The sequence below is a fragment of the Castor canadensis genome, chromosome 11 (genome assembly GCF_047511655.1).
Source record: "Castor canadensis chromosome 11, mCasCan1.hap1v2, whole genome shotgun sequence".
NCBI classification, from domain to species: domain Eukaryota; kingdom Metazoa; phylum Chordata; class Mammalia; order Rodentia; family Castoridae; genus Castor; species Castor canadensis.
The window spans coordinates 60,311,176-60,331,265 of NC_133396.1; the positions used below are offsets into that span (position 1 = coordinate 60,311,176).

Consider the following 20,090-nt stretch of genomic DNA (forward strand, 5'->3'; position numbering starts at 1 on the left):
CTTCGCTGGTTGTCGCCACAGCCGCTGAGGTCCTCTCCACCCCCAGGAAGTGGCCTAAGGGCAGCGGCCAGGGGCCCTTTAAGAGCCAGCCCCGCCCCTTGGCGCCCCGCCCCCCGCCCCCGCAGGGCTTGTTCAGCTCCCTTGGAGGTGGGAGTCGAGAGACAGGGTGGACGGGCTGGACGGGCCGACGTGAGCGAGGGTGGGGTGACTCATGAGCGTCGCCCCGGATGTAGCCTCGACGGCCCCTTGGTCCTCCAGGTGTGCTCGATCTCACGTCTGCAACCGTGGCGGGGCGGTGGTCTCCGAGCCCGCCACTCTTGAGAAAACCTAGTTCCCACCGTCCTAGGCTAAGGGACCATTTCCCTCCCTGTGGCTCTGGTGGGGAATTCCCAAGGGGGCGGGTGCTGAGCCACCGCATTCCAAGGATGCCTCCCGGCGGAGGTGGCCGAAGCGGAGCTCTCCATCCTGGCCCAATGCAATTTCCCTAAGGGAAGGTCGGTCCCCACCCCATGTCAGCGGCCTCCCTCGGGCGGGACTGGTCTGGCCAAATCGCCGGAGCACGACAGCCCTGCCCCCCAGCCGCCTGGTTAAGTAGGGCTGCGGCCCAAGCTGACACTGCACTCCCCCGGGAGTTGTCTCCTGCGTGACCCGAGCTCGCAAACTCCGGGAGCCACAGCGCCCAACTCCCCGCCGATGGTGGCGCCCAATAAATAAATTCCGAAAGGAAAAGCAAAGCACAGAGGCTTTAATGGCAAAAGGGCCGGCGGTGGGGAGTGTAGGGTCCGGAGTTGCGGGGTGGGGATGGGGGACGGGGAAAGGCCTGGGATCAAAGCGTGTGGAGGTCGTGACTACGACGGCTCAGCTTCTCGGGGTCGTCTGACGCCATGAGGGAGAAGTCACGGAAAATGTCGAGATACGTCTCATCTCCTGAAGGGAAAGGAGATCAGGCTGGGGCACGCGGGACTGCTCGGCCCTAGCTCGGAACGACAAAATAGGGCAGTGAGGGTGGGGCTAGAAGGGCTAGCACTTGAAGCGTGGGTGGAGGGGAATTTGTGCGCTGGGGGCACAGCTCCGGCGTCTACTCTTGGCTGCGTTCCGAGGGCCTGGTGTGTCGGATGGACCCAAAACATATTTGTTGAATAAACAGTGGCATTAACGCAACCCGGACAGGGGAACAGGTAAGGAAGGACCAGAAGCCCAGGATTCCGGTTGGGCCGGGGGTCAGGATATAGGCGAATACTTTACCTGCCTGGCCCTGGGCCGCTTCCGCCTCTCTCATCTTCGCCAATCGCAGCCTGAAAGGGTGGGAATTAAGGAATAAATGCCATTCTCCTCAGTCTCCCTTGGTTGTGTTTCATTCATCTGTTCTCCCCAGTGCTAGTTCTTAAAAGATGCCTGTTAGCAATGTCAGCACCTGAATGATGGCTCTCAGGATGATCTCCTTTCCTCTGACCCTGCTGCCCCACCTTCTTACTTCACAGCAGCCCCCATCCCCACTGGGAGCCTTCTTTCTCAACCAGCAGGCCCCTCCCCACCCAAACCCTGCTTACCTTCCTCTCTCCCCTTCCCCCTGTGGGTCTTGGGGTTAGCCCTGCCCCAAGGTATAATTTAAGAGTTTCCCCTCAGCCTTCAGGCCTTCTCACAGGGTAACGATGTCAGCATTGGCTGTTTCCATAGCGATGGTCAGAGGGTCCCTGCCTTCAGAGTCCTGAGCCCTCAGATCCGCACCCCGTTTCAGAAATAGGCAGGCAAGCCTGTAAAGGATAGCCAAGTTCAGCTGCACCCCTTCCCGCAGAGCCTTCCTTCCCATGGCCATTAACCCCACTGTCCCTACCCAGTGTGGCCAAGAATGGTTGCATGGTGGAGGGGTCCTCGGCCTGCACTGTCTGCTTGGTTCACATTTGCCCCGTTCTGGAGGAGAAACTCGCAGGCCAGAAGAGAATTCTGCTTGAAGTCAAGAAGGGGTGGCATCTTTAGAGGTGAATTTCAAGATGTTTTAGGGTGGGGTGAACAAGAAGGTGTAAGTGTGGGGTACAGCAATTAGACTTGGCTGTATCTCTACACATGGGTTCACATATTCATAGTTTGATGTTATCAGACCTGACCTAGACTGAGTCATCAGGTATGCTATCCCTACTTTACAGATGAGGAGACTGAGGCAGAAACAGATTGATAAATTGTTCAGTCTCCTGTAAGTGATAAGAGTTTGGATTCAAACTCAGGTCTCTGCCTTCAAATCACATACTTTTAGCAACCAGTATGTATTGCTTATCTCTTCCTATGGAGTGGGGACCCCAGGGAGAGTCAGGAGTCATCACATAGGAGGGAGCCTTAGGGTGGGGTAGGAAGGTCAGCATGGCTCTCACAGCAGCTGTGGCCCGGATCAGTGGTGTGGCATTCTCCTGACCCCCATTGACCCAGTTGACATCAGCTCCATGAGCAAGGGCATCAGCCATGGTGGGAAGGGATGGAGGATGCCCAGCGGCTCTGAACAGCAACGCCCCAGGGTGCAGGCTTCCCAGGTCATCGGAGGAAGGCTCTGTTTGGGGGATTTCACTTTGTTAGGGAGAGTACGTGCTGCGTCTCAGTCAGCACAATTCCCTAATGCTGAAATGGGATAGGTGGCTCAAAATTGTGGGGAGACCTTCATGACTTAGGACTGTGGTGAGGGATGGAGTGATGTGGGTGTGGTTACCTGTATGAGTGAGTAGGTATATTGTGGGGCTCCTGGGTGGCAGATAAACAGCATGATTCCTCATCCTGTCCAACCACCCTGACTGCTGGATGACAGATGAGCTGCCTCCCTGACAGCCTCAGCTCTCACCTCCCTATGCGCTGGTCAAATTCACACCCTTCTTCCCAGGCCTTTGGAGATTCCAAACTCCTGTTTCCTCTCATGCTGTAGACATCCCTTATGTAGACCTCCCTGCCCACTCCCTGTGCCAGGCTCCTTCCTGTGCTTAGCGCCAAGCCCCATTGTAAGCCCCTGAAACTGTAGTCTGGTCCTTCCAACATTCTCAAGGGGAAGTCCTGGGCCTCATACTCTGTCTCTCTACAGGGCCTGGCACAGTGCTAGCACACAGCAGATACTCAGTACATGCTCAAACAACTCTATACCTGGCTTTGATCTGACACCCCCTGGCTGGGGCCTGATGGAAGGCTTTGGGGGCACAGGAGGTTGCACCCTTGGGGGCCCCCTGCCACCTCTTCGCCCTCGAATCTCAGGGAGCTTGGTCAGGAACTTCTTCTCTACATATTTGGCATGAATCCAGGCCTCCTTCTCCTGCCTATGGGGAAAGAAAGGGAACAGTCTTCCTTCTTCCCATTTAGGTCCCTCCCCATAAAAAGGAGCCCCAGGCACATCCACCCAGACCTCACCGAGAGCAGCTGGGCCCTGGCTTCTTCACTGCCATGGCCTCTACACGGGCCTCATAGATCTGGTTGATGACAACATTTCCCAGCTCACACATAAGCTTCAGGAAGCCAAGGCAGAGGTAGAAAGAGACAGGTAGGGTACAGAGTGAGTATCTGGGCCCTCAGGGCTCCTCAGTCCTTTGTCTTCACAATACTTCAAGTTACCTTCACTAGTTCGGGCTCCCAGGAGTCGAGGGTCAGAGACCGAACTTTGGAGAAATGAACACCAAGGCTCCTGGAAGGCCAGAGGGGAAGTCATGCCTTCGGTGAGTGTAACCTGGGGATGCTGCTGCCACTCCTGAAAAGACTAGGAGGCAAGGCCTACATGGCCGCCATGTAGAAGAGCTGGGCCTGGAGGCAGGGCAGCAGAGGCCATGTAGCCTTGACCCAGTGTTGGCAGGATCCTGACTGCTCACCATTCCATCTACCTTCTTCCCTATACTTCATTTTAAGACCCTCTTTCTCTCTAGCTAACCTCCCTTCTCTTATGGCACTTTGGCCTGGACAATACTTCCTATGCCGCCTTCCCTCCTCCCACCAGACTAAGGCCTTACAGACTTGCTTTTTCTAATCCTTGTTGGCTCCTCCTCCCTCACCAGCCCTGACCCTGGCTTCTTCCAACCAAGCCAATAAATTCCTCTAGAAGTCACTCGACCAGACCAAGACACTGTATTATCAGTGACAGAGCTATAATGTAGGAGGAAGCCAGGACAGGGCAGAGGAGAGGTGCCTGTGTGATGTCTAGGGGGTTGCACCACAGCTGGAACCCCCCTAGCAGGGCTTATGGTTGGAGCTTTGGGGAATGACCTGTGGATGCCAGAGCACTGAATGCAGAGGGTGACACCAAGGTTAATGCTGGCCCACTCTGGAGCTGGCTCCCGGCAGTCACAGCACTGGGCATTGCCATCCACACTTTGCACCTGGGCTGCCACGTGTCCAACTCCTCCAGGCTCTCTTCCCCTGGCTGTCCCACCAGAGCCCAAGGTAGCAGCAGAGCCAAGAGCTGGGTGTCCTGAGCCCTGAGGGAGATGGGAAGAAAGGATGACCAGGGGGCTTCAGGTAAGGGGTACCCCATCTCCTAGGGCAGCTTATCACTGCACCCACACACCTGGCCTAGCCCCCGGGGGCTGTCATCAAGGCGAGCCTGGCTGAAGGCTGAGGCGATGCTGCTCTGCACAGCACTGATCCATAGCTGCAGGAGGCGCTCAGAGTCAGCCTGGAGGAGGCAGGACCTGGGGGATCAGTGAGGGTGGTGTAGGGTCTGAGACCTGGAGAGCCATGTGGCAGGATGGGCAGGCTGACATTTCTATTTATATTGAATTTTTTGAAACAGGGTCTCACTGCATAGTCTAGGCTGGCCTGAAACCAGTTATCATGATCCTCCAGCCTCAGCCTTCTGGGTACTGAGATTACAGATGTGGGCCACCACACCCAACTCTCAGTTGCATTGCAGTACAGGTGGTCCCTGATTTATGATGATCCAACTTAAGATTTTTTCAACTTTACAGTGATACAGAAGTATACGCAGATAACCATTCTAATTTTCACTTTCGATAGAGTATTCGAAGTTACATGAGATATTCAATACTTTATTATAAAATAGGCATTTCGTTAGATTTTGCCTAACTTCAGGCTAATTAAATGTTCATAGCATCATTAAGGTAGGCTAAGGTTAGACTAAGCTATGATCAGTGGTTTGTGACATGATATTTTGACCTTACAATGGGTTTATTGTATGTGACCCCATCATAAGTAGAGGAGCACCTGTACTTCTGTACCAGTTGGTAATATCCTCTTAAATACCCCCAGTACCTTTTCCCCTCCCCCAAATTCCTCCTCAATCTAGTCAACCAAAGGGTTAAGGCCTGGAACTCCAGGGCTACCATTTTGGTCATTCAAGTATTGCCCCTGGGGACTGTACTCACTTGCTGGTGGACACCACCTCAAAGCAGAACCGCCTTTCTGAGTCTGGGCAAAGCTTCACTGTGCAGAGACGAAGGTCATCCACTACCACAGTAACAGGGTCCTGGCAGGAGAACGTGATAAGGCAGCCGGAGTCTAGCCACAGACAAGGGCTGAGTCTCCCTAGAGCCCAGCCAGCCAGGTCCTTACCCACCTTGTACTTCTTCTGATAAACCAGTTGGTTGCTCTGAATGGTGAACCAGCGTCTGGAGGAGGTAGAAGTAGTTATAGATATGGGCAGCCATGGGATGAGGCTCAGTAACACAGGCTGTGCCCTTTTCCCCACAAGGATCTTGCTGAGAGGACAGAGACCATGGTAGACTTTCCCATAAGATCTCCAGAGAAGAGTGGACAGTTGTATAGACTGGGACATATAAGGAAGGGGTGCTCCTCATACCTTGGACAACCCAGATTGATTATATTTATGAAGAAAACTTTCCAGCAGATGGCAGTAAAATTCTGGTTTTTCTTTTTTTTTTAATAAAATAAGTTTATTGCTACAAATTTGATTTCTTTCATTGTGGCCAGTGTTTAAGGAGATAGCAATGCTAGATAGATGTAAAGGTTAAGGGTCTCACTATGTAGATTGGGTAATCTTGAACTCACTATGTAGTCCAGGTTGGCACTGAACTCCCAATCCTTCTGCCTCTGCCTCAGGAGTGCTAGGATTACAGGTATGAATCACTGTGCTCTGCTTACTGCTATAATTTTTGACAAGTAGATGTTATCTGGGGGAAAGGGCTCTATTTTCTAATTTGCACAAAAGTCCCATGAGGGTTAGTTGTAGTTCTAGAAGGGGAAGCAGTCATGTCAGGGCATATTACCTTCCTGCTCCTAACCCTCCTTATTTTCCTCAGAGTAGGCCCTAGAATAATCCATGCCCCCAATAGCTTCTACTTCCTCCTCCCTCAATTCTTGTCAGGCTTCTTCACTGTCCTTCAAAACCTCAGGTATCTCAGGGCCTTGGCACTGGCTTCTTTCTGCCTAGAACATTCTTCCAGATATCCATAAAGCCTTAACTCAAAAGTTACCTCAGCCAGGCACCAGTGGCTCAAGCCCGTAAATCCTAGCTACGTGGGAGCTGAGACAGGAGGATCCCAGTTCAAAGCCAGTCTAGGCAAAAAGTTCATGAGACCTCATCTCAGCCAATAGCGAGGGGCAGTAGCATGTGCCTGTCATCCCGGTTATGGTGTGAAGCAAAAATAAGAACATAGTGGTCTAAGCCAGTCTGGGTAAAAAGTGAGACCCTATCTCCAAAATAACCAGAGCAAAAAGGGCTTGAGGTGTGGCTCAAGTGGTAGAGCACCTGCCTAACAAGTGTGAGGCCCTGAATTTAAATCCCAGTACCACCAAAAAAAGAAAAAAAGTCACCTTTTCATGAGACCTACACTGACCCACCCCAGTGGTAGAGCACTTGTCTAGCATACCTAAGGTTCTGGGTTTGATCCCTACCTCAGCAAAACATAAAAAGAAAAGAAATTGCACTCCCTCTCCAGCTTACTATGTCTCTATTCACTCCCATCACTATTATCTTCTAACATGACAAACAATATACTTAGTTATCATGCTTACTGTCTATTGTTAACATTGAATGTATGCTGTGTGAAGCAGGGGGTTTTGTCTGTTTTCCTTGCTGTACTTAGCACACTATAACCACTGCTCAAAAACAAAATAAAGCTGAATGGGGTGGCGCATGCCTGTTAACCCAGGTACTTTTGAGGCAGAGGCAAAGTTATCAAGACCTTATCTCAAAACACAACATCCAAACAAAAGGGGTAGGAGCACAGCTCAAGTGGTAGAGGATTGGTCTGTTATGCACAAGGCCGTGGTTCAAATCCTGATACCTGTGGAAAGGCAGCACATCATGGCAAGAGCACATGGTGGAGCAAAACTGCTTACACTGTGAGCCAGAGAGCAAAGAAGGGAGAGGAAGGGGCCTGGGTCCACAATCCCATTTTGTGGGCAACTCTGTCCACCCCTGCAGTGTCCTACAGACCTTCCACAAGGCAAAAAACAAATCCCAATAGCACAAAAAAAAAGGGTAGGTTTGGGTGGTTGGGGCATCCTCTCCTCACCTGCTCCAGGTCTTAAATGCATTGCTGGCCCGTTTGAAGAGATGTCCTTCCATGACCAGGCCATTAGGTCCCTCTTTAAGGCTTGGCTCTGGTTCCTCCCCACCCAGCTCCTAAGGGCACAGGAGGGCCAAAGGGAAACTGAGGTGGACAGAGACCAAGGCCACAGGTCTAACCACCTCCTGCCCACAGTCCCAGCCCTCACCTTCTGTTTCAGCAGCACATGTCTTTGTTCCATGTCCCTTTTCTCTCGTGCTGAATTCAAGACCAGCTGGTGCAACTGGGCATAGGAGGGGCATCTCAGATGTCCAAGCCTCCTCCAACCAGGCTAGAAGAGTCATCTCAGAGCCCCCCAACCTCTTGACACTATCTTCCTGTTCCCTGGGGCCCTACCTGGGCACCTAGCTCCTTGCGATACTGAGCCAGCTGGCTCAGCTCCTCATGGCCCTGCTGGAAATAGGTAGCCTGGGCCTCCACCAAACGCAGGACCTGGGGGACAGGGTAGGCAGCAGGCAGAGCAGAGGAAGGACCCTTTTTTCTCTCCCTACTTCCTGCTCTCCATCACCAGGCTCCCCTCCACCTTGCTCTCATTACCACTGCAACTTACAAACTCCATGATGTCAAACTTCCTCTTGTCCTCAATCACATTGATCTGAAGGCCCCAAAATACCTGAAGTCAGTCTTAAAATCATAGCACCCCTTGCACATCAGGGACTCCCCAGCCTCAAGGTGACACCTGAGGCCCTGGCACTTCAGGAGGACAAAGAAGGTCAGGTACCTGAAGTGCATAATCCAATGCCCGTCCCCGGTACCCAGCTCGAGCAGTCCTCAAGGCAGCTCCAGCCTCTTCTGCCTCCTGGGCACGGCGCCTGGGTACCTCTGCATTGTGGGTAAGGGCAGCCTCCAGGCTTTCAGCCCCACGCCAGAAATCCCGGCGAGCCTCTCTGAAACCCCGGAGGCCTCTGAGAGTGCGGAGACAACACAGAATCACAGATCGATCCACTTGCACCCAGCAGACAAGTCCAGGGATAAGGCCTGCCCAAATCCTTTCAGTTTGCCTATGCACAGTCAGAAATCCAAGAGGATCCTCGGGATGAAGGATAGAAATCAGGCTACCAAGAACCCCCAACCTCACAGCTCCTTCAGTTACTCACAGGAGGCCCCTGTGGTAATGGGAAGAGTGCTAGAGGGCTGGTTTCTGGGAAATAAGGGCCCCCCTTCCCTCCCATCTCACTCCTTGACCAGGGTCTGGATTTGTTGCTGCAGCGTGTGTTGAGTAGCATCAAGAAGCTCCTGAGTGAAGCAGAAGTTGGTAGGTCAGAGTCAGGACCACAGACAAACCTGCCCCATACTCCACCCCCAGCCCTACCTTTCCCCACTCACTGCATGGCTGTCCAGCTTGTGGTTCAGGCTCACAGTGAATTTGTCAAGACACTCCTGGGCAGAGAGGTACAGGCAGAGTACCAGGCATGAGATAGCAGGGCCCTCCCAACTCTAGACCCTGTCCTGATGGCAGTCCCATCCCTGCTCTAGTCTGAGACCTGCAGACTCCAAGCCAGCCCTCCTCTGCCACAGCATCTCCTTATCCCAACCCCCAGGCTACCCAGATTCATACCCTCCACCTACCGCCATCATGGGCTCTGGTGGGCCCAGGTGGACCAGATCACAGATGCCAGCAATGAAGGCACGGCTAGCAGCAAGGTAATGGCGCCCACTTTCCAGGAGGCCAGTGCCCAGCTTGAAGAGCTGGGAAAAAACAAGGGCAACAGGGACTGGTGCCATAGCTACCATATTGGGGGACACCCTCCATTCCTGCGCCACTTCCTCTCCTCCTTTCCAACTTCACTACCTTCCCTCCAACCCAGTTCTGCTCTCCCCAGTTCCTAACACACACCTGCTGTGTTATCTCTGCTGCTTGGCACCTGCTGTGTTATCTCTGCTGCTTGGCTCCTGCTGCCCTGTGACTGATATGAAATTCCTGCCCATCCCTCCCTCCAGCCTGTCTCTGAAGCCACTGTCAGCTTTACTTCCACAACACCTTTCTATGTCCTGCCAACCTGCTTGAATGGCTTCCCAGGAACTCCTTGCTCCTGCACTGTCTGGCTTCCAGCATGAATTTTGTACAACTCTACAATCTACTGTCTGGGACTGTCCCATTCTGAGATATTGAACATTTCCTTGAACACATTAACCAAACATTTAGGCCATAGGGTCAGGGCCAAGTAGGATGCTAGGGTGCTCAGGAGCCCAATCTATCAGGCCCTCCTCCCAGTGGACAATCAAGGAGACTTGATAAGCCAAGAGACAAGTGGCTGGCCTGAGAAGGAGCTCTGGGAGAGCCAGGTGGCTGAGCCAGAACCCAATCTCATGGCCCCTGGATCTTGTCAATAACTACATTGTCCTAAAGACAAAACACTTGGCTCTGGCCTAAGTTACCATATCTGCAAGGAGCAAGTGTCTGTTCTTCAGCTTAGCCCAGGGTGGCAAGGAGACCAGGGAGAGTTTGTGGGGAAATGCAGGACAGAAAGAGCTTGGGCACCATAGACCTTCAGTGTACTTCTGTTAAACTGAACAGCATCTTCTGGGTCTTATGGAGGCTTCAGAGAAATATAGCTTGACTGCAAGTGGTTAGGAGGATCAGTGATGGTCAGGAAACCGAGCAAGATCAAATCTTATCAGTCTGTGACAAGGTACAAAGATGTTCATAACTCACTGAATGGATCTGAGGGACTGAGGATCTACTTTTTCCTTATTTACCCCAGTCCCCACTTTATATGAGTAAAGATCTTCTGTAAGACTAAACTAGTAACAAACTAGAACATCCATACAATAGAACAGTACTTAGCAGTAAAAAGGGAAGAACGACTGATATGGGCAACAACTTGGATAGACTTTGAGGGCATTATTCCTAGGTTTTTCTTTTCTTTTCTTTCTTTCTTTTGTTTTTTTTGTGGGACTGGGATTTGAACTCAGAGCTTCCCACTTGCCAAAGAGCCACCCTACCACTTGAGCCACACCTCTAGTCCATTCTGCTCTGGTTATTTTTGGAGATGAGATCTCATGAACTATTTGTGCAGGCTGGCCTCAAACCTCAACCCTCCCGACCTCAGTCTCTCAAGTAGCTAGGATTTCAGGCATGAGGCACCATTTTTTTTTTTTAAAGCTAACTTCAAAAGGTCACATACTCATGATTATATTTATATAACATTCTAATTTTTTTTGACACAGGGTTTTACTATGTTGTCTGACCTCAAACTTCTGGTCTCAAGCGATCCCTCCTACCTGTGCCTCCCTAGTAGCTGAAACTAAAGGTGTGAAGCATTGTACACAGCTTGTATATAACATTTCAGAAATTACAAAAATACTGAAACGAAGAATAACTCAGTGGTTTCCATGGATTAGAGAAGGGGTTGGGGTGGTCATCACTATAAAGGAACAGGACAAAAGAGTTCCTTTACAGTCACAGAAGTTTTACACATTAAACACCTTAAGTAGTTATATGAGTCTACATATGGAATAAATTGCCATAGAATTATACACAAAGATATGCAAAAAAAAAAAAAAGTACATGCAGGACTGGGGATGTAGTTCAGTGGTGGAGTGCAGGTTCATGCACAAGGCCCTGGATTCAATCACCAGCACCACCAGGAAAAACAAAAAAAGCATATGCAAAACATCAAACTGGAGTAAGGTCTATAGACCTTATTGTTAATTATATTGTTCCAATATTAGTTTCCTGGTTTTAGCCAGGCTCCAGTGGCTCACACCTATAATCCTAGCTACTCAGGAGGCAGAGCACAGGAGGATCATGGTTCGAAGCCAGCCCAGGCAAATAGTCTGAAAGACCCTATCTTGAAAAAACCCTTCACGAAAAAGGGCTGATGGAGTGGCTCAAGGTGAAGACCCTGAGTTCAAGCCCCAGTACCACCAAAAAAAAAAAAGTCCTGGTTTTGCTGATGTAGAGTTATATAAGATGTCACCATTAGGGGAAGTTGGGTGATTGGTAAATGGGTCTTTTCTTTGCTATTTCTCCAAGTTTATGATTAACTCAAAATAAAAACTTTAGGGCTGGTAAAGCTCAAGTGGTACAGCACTTACCTAGCAAACATGAGGCCGACTTCAAATCCCAGTATTGCCAAAAAAAGTTTAATTAAAATATATATATGTATATAATTATATATTTTTTTGGGTAGGAATGGGGTATGAACTCAGGGCTTTACATTTGTGAAGCAGGCGTTCTACTTCTTGGGTCACACCTCCCGGTACCTTTTGCTCTGAATGTTTTTTTGGAGATGGGAGTCTTGTGAACTATTTGCCCAGACTGTTCTCAAACCTCAATCCTCCTTATCTCACCCTTCTGAGTAGCTAGGATTACAGACATGAACCACCAGTGCCAGCTTAATTAAAAATATTTGAGTGCAGTGGAGTGTGCCTATAGTCCTAGGTACTCAGGAGGCTAAAGCAGAATAGTTTGAGCCTAAGGGGTTCAAGGCCAGCCTGGGCAACATAGTAAGACCCATATCTCAAATAAATGGAAGGAAGAAAGGAAGAAAGGAAGGAAAAGGAAAAAAGTAAAAATAAAGAAAAAAGAAAAAAAAACCAAGTTGGTCATTTACTAGCTTTTAGGTTCTGGTATAGGCAAAAATAAAACATAAAAACCCCTCATGACACATTCTGGTGGAGGAAAATAGATAAGAAACAAAAAAAAAATAGATATGAGGTAGGCACGGCAGATACACACTAAGGGGACCTCCAATGATACACGTCCTTGTATAACCTCTACTTTTTTTTTTTTTTTTTTGGCAGTAGTGGGGTTTGAACTCAGGGCCTCATGCTTGCTAGGGAGCTGTTCTACCACTTGAGTCATGCCCCTAGTCCAAATCTCCATTTTTTTTTTTTTTTTTTGGTGGCACTGGAGTTTGAACTCAGGGCCCATGCTTGCTAGGCAGGCACTCTAGCACTTAAGCCACTCAGCCAGCCCTTTTTCTGTGATGGACTTGTGTGTGTGTGTGTGTGTGTGTGTGTGTGTGTGTGTGTGTGTGTGTGTGTGTGTGTGTGTGTTTGTATGATACTGGGCCTTGAACTCAAGGCCTACACATTGAACTACTCCACCAGCCCTTTTTTTTTTGTAATGGGTTTTTTCAAGATAGGGTCTCATAAACTATTTGCCCAGGCTAGCTTCAAACTGACCTTTGACTCCTGAGTAGGTGTGAGCCACCAGTGCCCCATTCTTGAGTATGAGCAAGACCTGTGATTTGCTTCAACCCAATAGATTATGACAATGCCAACAGGATGGAATCCCATGATGAGGTCTTGTAATGTGGGCAAAGTTGATAGGTGGTGCTCCTGTGATTACCTTCTGTTATTTGTTGACACCTTGTTGGCATACACAAGACTTTCCTCCTAGCCTTCAAGAAGAAGGCAAGAAGCAGCAGCAAGCTATGATGTGACAGGTCTATGGAGAGGGACACATGGCAGGGAACTGTGGGTGGCCTCTAGCTGATGAGGGCCTCATTCCTACAACAGCAAGGAAGTGAATTCTGCCAACAATCATGTGAGCTGGGAATAAAGTGCCAAGCTTCAGATGAGACTGCAACCTCAGCTAAAACCTTGACTAATCTTGGAGACCCTGAGTGGAGGAAAAGTTAAGCTGTGCCCAGAATCCTGACCCATAAAACTAGCAAATGTGTGTTGTTTAATACCACTAGACTTGTGATAATTTGTTAAATAGCAATGGAAAACTAATAGAGCAAATAAATATATATATCATGTCAAAGGTAAATGCTTTAGAGAAAAATAAGGCAGAATGAGGGGTTCTGAGAGTGTATGTGTGTACACACACGTGTGTATCATATAGTTTTCTAAAGAGTGGTCAGGGAAGGCTTTGCTGTCGTGTTAAATGTTTCAGTCTGTGGGCTCCATTGGGGGAGAAATGGCCATGCTATTACTGAATGCCAAGGGCCTGGCACAATGCAGGGGCTCTGGAGCTAACCATGTCTACAAGTGAGTCTTGTTTTCAAAAACTCTAAATTCCTTACTGGCACAGAACTACTTTTTTTTTTTTTTCTCCATAGTCTCCCAAATACCTACCCTACAAGTTAGCATTCAATTATCCTGGAACTCATTCTCAATCTCCAACTTTCTCCCTGGCCCACCCTTTTATTCTAATCTGATTCTGGGTCACCTCTCCATGTCAGGATCACCTTTTCCAGACGGGTCTCCAGTTCTGACACTTCAGCTTCCACCAGCTCGATAGAGGCTCTGGGAAAGGAGGAATGGGGTCATGGGAACAGACCTTGGATCCATCAAGCACGTCTACCTCAATAAGATTGGGGTTGGGGTCGTGAGGCGTTGGGTACAGACAGAGAAAGTCACTGGGTTGAGAAGGGCCACCCACCTGCCTGTTCTTACTCACTTTGCACAGTCTAAGCTATCTATAACCCAGGCCAGAGCAGGAAGAGTAGAAGGAGGGTGGATGTGGTGAGGACAGGAAGTTGGTAACCACCCCAGATGCTGGGGCGGCCCAGGTGCTGGGGGAGGGGCAGGGATCCCAGTGAGAAGGAGGAGATAATGACAGCTCTGAGGGGCTCAGAAAGGACAGAATGTGCAGGCAGGGGGTGAAGTACACTGCAAACCCGTTTTAATAGCATAGATATTACTTTGGCCTAGCAGTTCTTTCTTTCTTGTCCCTTTGAGGCCTACTCCCGGGAGGGAAAGCTGTGTGTGTGCGTGTGTGCGTGTGCATGTGTGTGTTTTATGTTAGGGCATATTGGACCTCCCCTTCCTCAGACTCCCAGATCTTCACACACTTACCGGAAGCGGGGTGAATCCTTGAGACACTCTTCAAAATCCAGCTTGACCGTCATCTCAGCTTGACTTCTGTGGTCTTGGGGTCTCTTCAGAGCCAGGCAAGTGAGGATGTAAATGGAGGCACTCCCTACCCCAGGAGGGGTGTTGATGAGAAAGGAGGAGAGGGTCCTCTGTTGGGTAGTACTAGGGACACAATTCTTTCCCCAAGGGAAAGGGGTGTCCTAGGAGGAGCTCTCACCCTACACTTCCAGGCAGGGCTGGGAGGGGCAGGGGTGGGGCCTGGGCGGAGGAGGGGGGGCCTGAGATCAGAAAAGCCACAGCCCCACCCCCCCCAGAGACTATCTGTTGTCATCTTCCTCTTGGGAGCCCTGGTCTCTTTCTACATCTTTCTCCTTTAATGAGTTTTGGGGCCTGACAATCTAGATTCAAATCCTAGCTGTCACTTAAAGGTTGGGTGGGCAAGTTCTCTGATTCCTGTTTCCTCATCTGGAAGATGGAGATAAAACCCACTCCCGTCCAGGGCTGTCATAAGAAAGATGTGGCTGGGAACCAGTGGTTCATACTGTAATTTTAGCTACTCAGGACATGGGAGATCAGGGCAGCCTGGGAAAATAGTTCAAGACACCCTATCTTGAAAATACCTAACACGAAAAAGGGCTAGCAGAGTGGTTCAAGTGGTAGAGTGCCTACCTAGCAAGCATGAAGCTCTGAGTTCAAACCCCAGTTTCACCAAAAAAAAAAAAGCCTCATACCTGTAATCCTAGCTACTTGGGGCGGAGATCAGGAGGTTTGAAACCAGCTGAGGCACAGTTTGTGAGACCCTATCTCTAAAAAACTTACCACAAAAAAGCGCTGGTAGAATGGCTCAAGGTATAGGCCCTGAGTTCAAACCCCAGTACCAAAAAAAAGAATTAAAGATGTTATTGGTAAACTCATGGCTAACCGGTTACCTAATTAATTGCATAAATCATTGTGATCCTGCTACAGTTTGGGACTTCATAAGATCCTAGACTCTGGTTTTTGTTTGGTGGGACCATGGTTTGAACTCAGTCTTCATGCTTGTAAAGCAGGTGCTCTATTTCTTGAACCACACCTCCAGTCCATTGCTCTGGTTATTTTGGAGATGGGGATCTTGGGAACTATTTGTCCAACCTGGCCTCAAACCATGACCCTCAAGATCTCAGCTTCAATTGGGATTGTAGGTGTGCCCTGCTGGTTTGGGTTTTTTGAGACAGGTTCTCACCATGTAGCCCAGGCTGCCCTTGACCTGGAGATCCTGCCTTAGTACACTGAGTGCTGGGATTACTGATATGCACTAGTACCCCTGGCTCAATCCTAGGTTCCTGTTGAGTCCAGGAACTCAACTGGACTGCTCCCAGCTTCCTTGTTTCTGCACTGCTTTCCTCATTGCTTGTGTGTGAACACCACTCCCAGCCCCCCTGCTCCTTGACCAAACAGGCCCAGCCTGAGTGCCCAATTCACAGCATGGATTCTTGATCTTCTTCTCTTTATTGTCTAAACTAAGGATGGTGGGGGCAGGGGAAAGTTGCCCTTATCCCACTCCCAGCTGACTACATTTTCCATGGTCTGGTTTCCTTTCCCAGAGTCCACTGGAGCTTCGGGGTTTCACCTGGAGAGAGAAGAGGTCAGGCTAGTGGCCTTCTTGCAGCAGGCATGAGATCTTATCCATGTGACCCCCAAAATCCCTAAAATCTACCCACTCAGCTCCTCTGCCTCCCTGTGAAAAGCCAGTGAAAGCACCCCTTGCCTCTGCCCAGGGTCACGTCTTTGCCCAGTCCAACTTGGAGGGTTCTGGCTACTTCCGCATTCATTTTCTGAGCTCCCTGGGCTTTGACAGCTCAGTCCCTTGGTCCCCAGCCACTGATCCCAGTTAGATGCCATCTGAGATGCATTGTCTTTGCAGGACATGGTGGTGCCTGGAGTGGGGTGAGATGGCAGAGAAGAGTCAAGGAGGAGGCACTAAGCCAGGTTGGATAGGGGTCCCAACCCCTTCTGAGCTTCCCTGGCTCCTCTATTGTACAATGTTAGCCTTGGACTCTGGGAAGGTTAGGGCCTCTCTTATCACCTGTTGCTGATGTACCGGCCTAACAGGATTGGGAGGCTGGGAGGTAGGAACTTGCCAAGAGCAGGCCCAGGGAAATGGTGACCTGGTGCCCTCACCTGGCTGCGATGGTGTAACTGTCATGTTCAGGGAGCTCTCATTAGCCTTGTGATCCCTAAACTGGTTTCCAGTGTGGTCCAACAGATGTCCCTCAGTGCTTATGGGAGCCTCGATAACCCAGGTCAAGCCCGCAGAGCCTGGAAGCATCATGAATGAGGGTTGGGACACCCAGAAGGCTGCCAGTTTTCAGCCCTCCCATCCCTCATTGCCTGCCCTGGCTCTCACTGTCCTGATGCTCATCTTCTGTGTCCTCTTCAGGCTCTGGGTGGGAGTAGGACCTCAGGTATATTCCTTTACTATAATACTCCTTGCGATGCAGATTGATCTGCTTCAACAGGATGGGGCTTGAAGGTGGGAGTAACTGATTTCTGCACGTAGAGGAATCTGAGAAATCATCCAAAGCAATTTGAGTCTGTGGCCACTGGCTGTGTCCATGCATCCCAAGTGTGCATGGTGGGCCGCTACCAGATGAGAGAAGCTCAAGCCCCAAGTTCTCATCTCATTTACTTTTCTTACCCCACCCCCTATTTATTTTTTATTTTTGGCAGTACTGGGGTTTGAACTCAGGGCCTCACATTTGCTAGGCCGGTGTTCTACCACTTGGGCCACTCTGCCAGTTTTGTGTTGGGTATTTTTGAGATAGGGTCTTGCAAACTATTTGCCCAAGCTGGATTTGAACCTCGATCCTCCTGATCTTTACCTCCTGAGTAGCTAGGATTACAGGTATGAGCCACCAGCACCTGGCTTATTTATTTATTTGTAGTACTGGGGTTTGAACTCCGGGCCTCACATTTGCTAGGCAAGCACACTACCACTTGAGTCATGCCCCTAGCTAGACCCATTTTAGAAAACCTTCAATGACCTTTCCATCCCCCAGAGACTCTTGGACCTTCTGTTCCTCACCAGCCAGCCATCTGTGGGGCCCATCCTGAGAGGGAACTCCATTCTTGCTGTCCCCTTTCTTCTTTGGGTTCACCTCTCACCACTGCTTCCCTGTCAGGGCTGTGGGGCAATGCCCACTGAGGAAGAGTATGGTAGCACAGTGAAGAACAGAAAGTCCAAGAGGACAATGGGCTCTGGAAAAGGCTCTGGACTATAATTCCCTTGAGTCCTTGGAGACCCCCATTGCTAACCCTTGTCATCTAGGACGTGGCTTGAAGTCACCAGGTTAGTCTCATCTTTCACTCCTCTGGTCAGTCTTCCTGCCCAGGCTCTCTCCACAGGCCTGGGCTTTGGGTCCATCATCACACCTTGAATTCCACTGCTGATGCTGGTACTACCCCCACTGAAGTCACTGTCATTGTTCAAGGGCAGGTTTTTCTGAGTCTTGAGGAACTTCCCTTCATTGTAGTGTGTCTTGCGGTGCTTGTCAAAATCACTGGAGTCTGTGGGTCAGTGTGAGAAGCTGGCTTTTCCACCTGGCTCTCACTGAAGAAGGTTCATTCTGCCTCCCCTTTCCATTCAGTGCCCTTCCCACATCTCACGTGTCTTGGAAAAGCGGTCCTCAGCCCTTGAGCTTCTGTTATCACCATACTGGAGGACCTTGGGGAGGAAATTGTCCATTGTTGCAAACCTGAAGGGGAGGGAGACTAGTTGGGGATGCAGAAGAGAGGAAAAAAAATGGGGGCAGATAGGGGTGGGATCAACCCCACCCCTCATTGGTCTTGGTCAGGCCTGATAGGGATTGTGTAGTACCTCCCATTTTAGGGTCCAAAAATTACAGCTGCCTCAGACCTAAGTTCAGGGGGAAAGTGGGAAAGGCCCCACACCCCAACTGACCTCTGACAGGATACTCACCTCTCTGCCAGTGATTCAGGAGTCACCTTGAAGGAGGGCCCCGCAGACAGGTCCTCATCACTGTCCTGCAGCCTACAGAGGAGAGAGCAGTTGGGAGAGGGACACCAGGCAATATCCAGTCCCTGAGGCTTCTCTGCTTCCTCCTCAGTACCCCTTGTTAGAAAAGAGTCTAGGCTGAAAAGCTAGGATGGGGGCTTGGCACCTGTGGTAGGGGGTGCTGGACTCATCCACCTTCATAAAGCCATAGTCCTTGTCAGTAGGGTGGTAGGTGGCCAGGATATTCATCTCATCCCAGTGCTGAGACTTCCTAGAGTAGGGGGAGGACACAGAAAAGGAGACCTTCTAGTGATTTCTCCCTCACAGCCCTCCCTCATTCTTCCAGGCATTCAAAAAACTTTTCTTACACCTCCGTGTAGAGGCTAGGGATGGGATCAGATCCAATGATAACCATGGTAGCTAGGATTTGTAGGGCACCCGTTGCTCTCCCAAAGGCTCAGAACCTCAGATTTCCCGTCCAGTTGCCTTCACCTATCACTCCAAGCTCTCAGGACTCCGCCCCTTCCCCCGAGGCTCCAAACTTCTCCCTTCGATCTCTGAGATCTCTGCCCGTAGTGCTGGGTTTCTTACTTCTCCGCGCTGGGGGAGGTCTGCATCAAAATGGAGCTGCTGTTTTTTAGGATGCTCCGGGGCCGGTCCTCATAGCTGTGATGGTTCAAGCAAGTTGACCCTGAGCGTGCACTGCACCCGGAGCTAAGGCCCCCGAAGTCAGGGCTGGACGCCCCAGGTACACCAGTAGCGTTGAATCCACCAGGAGATATGCCGGTTCCAAGGCTAGGGCTCGCAATCTCCCCAGGGTGCTGAATGGACCGGGAACCTAGGGCCACTACCCCATCTGAGGGCCGGCTTGAACCAGGACTGCGAGTTACGATGCTCCCAGGGTGCAAGGCGGGCCCAGAACTATGAAACAAGGCAACTCCGGAGGGCAGCCCAGAATCTGCTTCGACTCCTCTGACCCCACCGGGTACTCCCCCGGTTGCCCTTTCAGGGAATTCCCCGCTGACGCCGCTAGCAGCTCTCAGAGGTCCTTGCTTCTCCATGGCCCCACCAGGGGGCCACTCTCAGTTAACCGGCCCGGCCTGCCCGCTCCACATAGCCCCGCCCCCAGAGCGGTGATCAGTGGACGCTCGGGCCTGTCCACTCGGCTTGGAGTCGCGGTGGGCGGAAACGAGTCTATATAGGGACCTCAGACTGGAAACCCTTCTGCACGTCCTTCCCTTGTCCCAATCAAAGACTTTCTTCTTTGTCTCCGCAACTTGTTCCCGCCCTTCTCCATCACCGCCCTCATCCGAATCAGCCAATCATAGGCAGGGGGCCTGGCCAGGAGGCGAAAAACCTTAATTGTGACATCACAACCCTCCAACCATAGCGCAAGTATCCGAGTGAGGTTAGGGGCTTGTTAATAGCTCTAGGGAAAAATCCGAATCGTCAGCGCTGTTGCAGGAGACTGCCTGTCGTTGGAATGTCTTTAGACTATTCGTGGCTTCGAAACCTAAGAGTTTGGTTGGAGTTCAAGTTGGGTTTGAAATATTCGCGACCATCCCCTTCCCCCAAATCGGCTTGCTTTGCCTTTCTGGAGAGGTGTGATGCATTGTGAGGTTATTGTGACATTTCCGGTGTGGAGGACAGAGACTTTCATTTATAAAGCTGCCGCTTCTCTGTGTCCTTCACCCCTCGTTTATTACTGCTTTAAAGCGTGTAGCGGGAAGGAAAGACATCCCCCTTGCCGTAAAGAGAATACTTAAATGCGTCGCTTCCCTGGCGAGGGCTGGTCGTCGGGTCAGTTGTCGTAAAGC

At 50.5% G+C, this 20,090-nt stretch overlaps 1 protein-coding gene across 5 annotated transcripts; it reads right to left on the minus strand.

Moving 5' to 3' along the window:
- Positions 1–724: 724 nt before the first annotated feature.
- Positions 725–20,073, minus strand: Acap1 (ArfGAP with coiled-coil, ankyrin repeat and PH domains 1). 5 transcript variants are annotated; one of them, XM_074047004.1, is made up of 31 exons: positions 18,865–20,073; positions 18,440–18,544; positions 18,238–18,309; positions 17,925–18,013; positions 17,574–17,825; positions 16,666–16,824; positions 16,440–16,577; positions 16,020–16,195; positions 15,834–15,888; positions 14,262–14,385; positions 13,652–13,709; positions 9,075–9,194; positions 8,832–8,885; positions 8,683–8,741; positions 8,227–8,410; positions 8,056–8,100; positions 7,842–7,937; positions 7,654–7,728; positions 7,452–7,561; positions 5,531–5,582; positions 5,340–5,440; positions 4,523–4,646; positions 4,222–4,433; positions 3,580–3,649; positions 3,379–3,473; positions 3,118–3,287; positions 2,367–2,539; positions 1,835–1,971; positions 1,644–1,754; positions 1,246–1,295; positions 725–927 (listed from the first exon to the last, which is right to left on the minus strand). In XM_074047004.1, exons 1-31 carry the CDS (start codon positions 19,332–19,334, stop codon positions 827–829), a joined length of 3,837 nt encoding a protein of 1,278 aa, XP_073903105.1. In that variant the 5' UTR covers positions 19,335–20,073; the 3' UTR covers positions 725–826. The 5 variants fall into 5 exon arrangements, with proteins under 5 accessions (XP_073903105.1, XP_020007180.2, XP_073903108.1 ...); XM_020151591.2 differs by having other exon boundaries at positions 1,835–1,944; positions 18,865–20,071; XM_074047007.1 differs by having other exon boundaries at positions 18,766–18,900.
- Between the last annotated feature and the right edge of the window lie 17 nt (positions 20,074–20,090).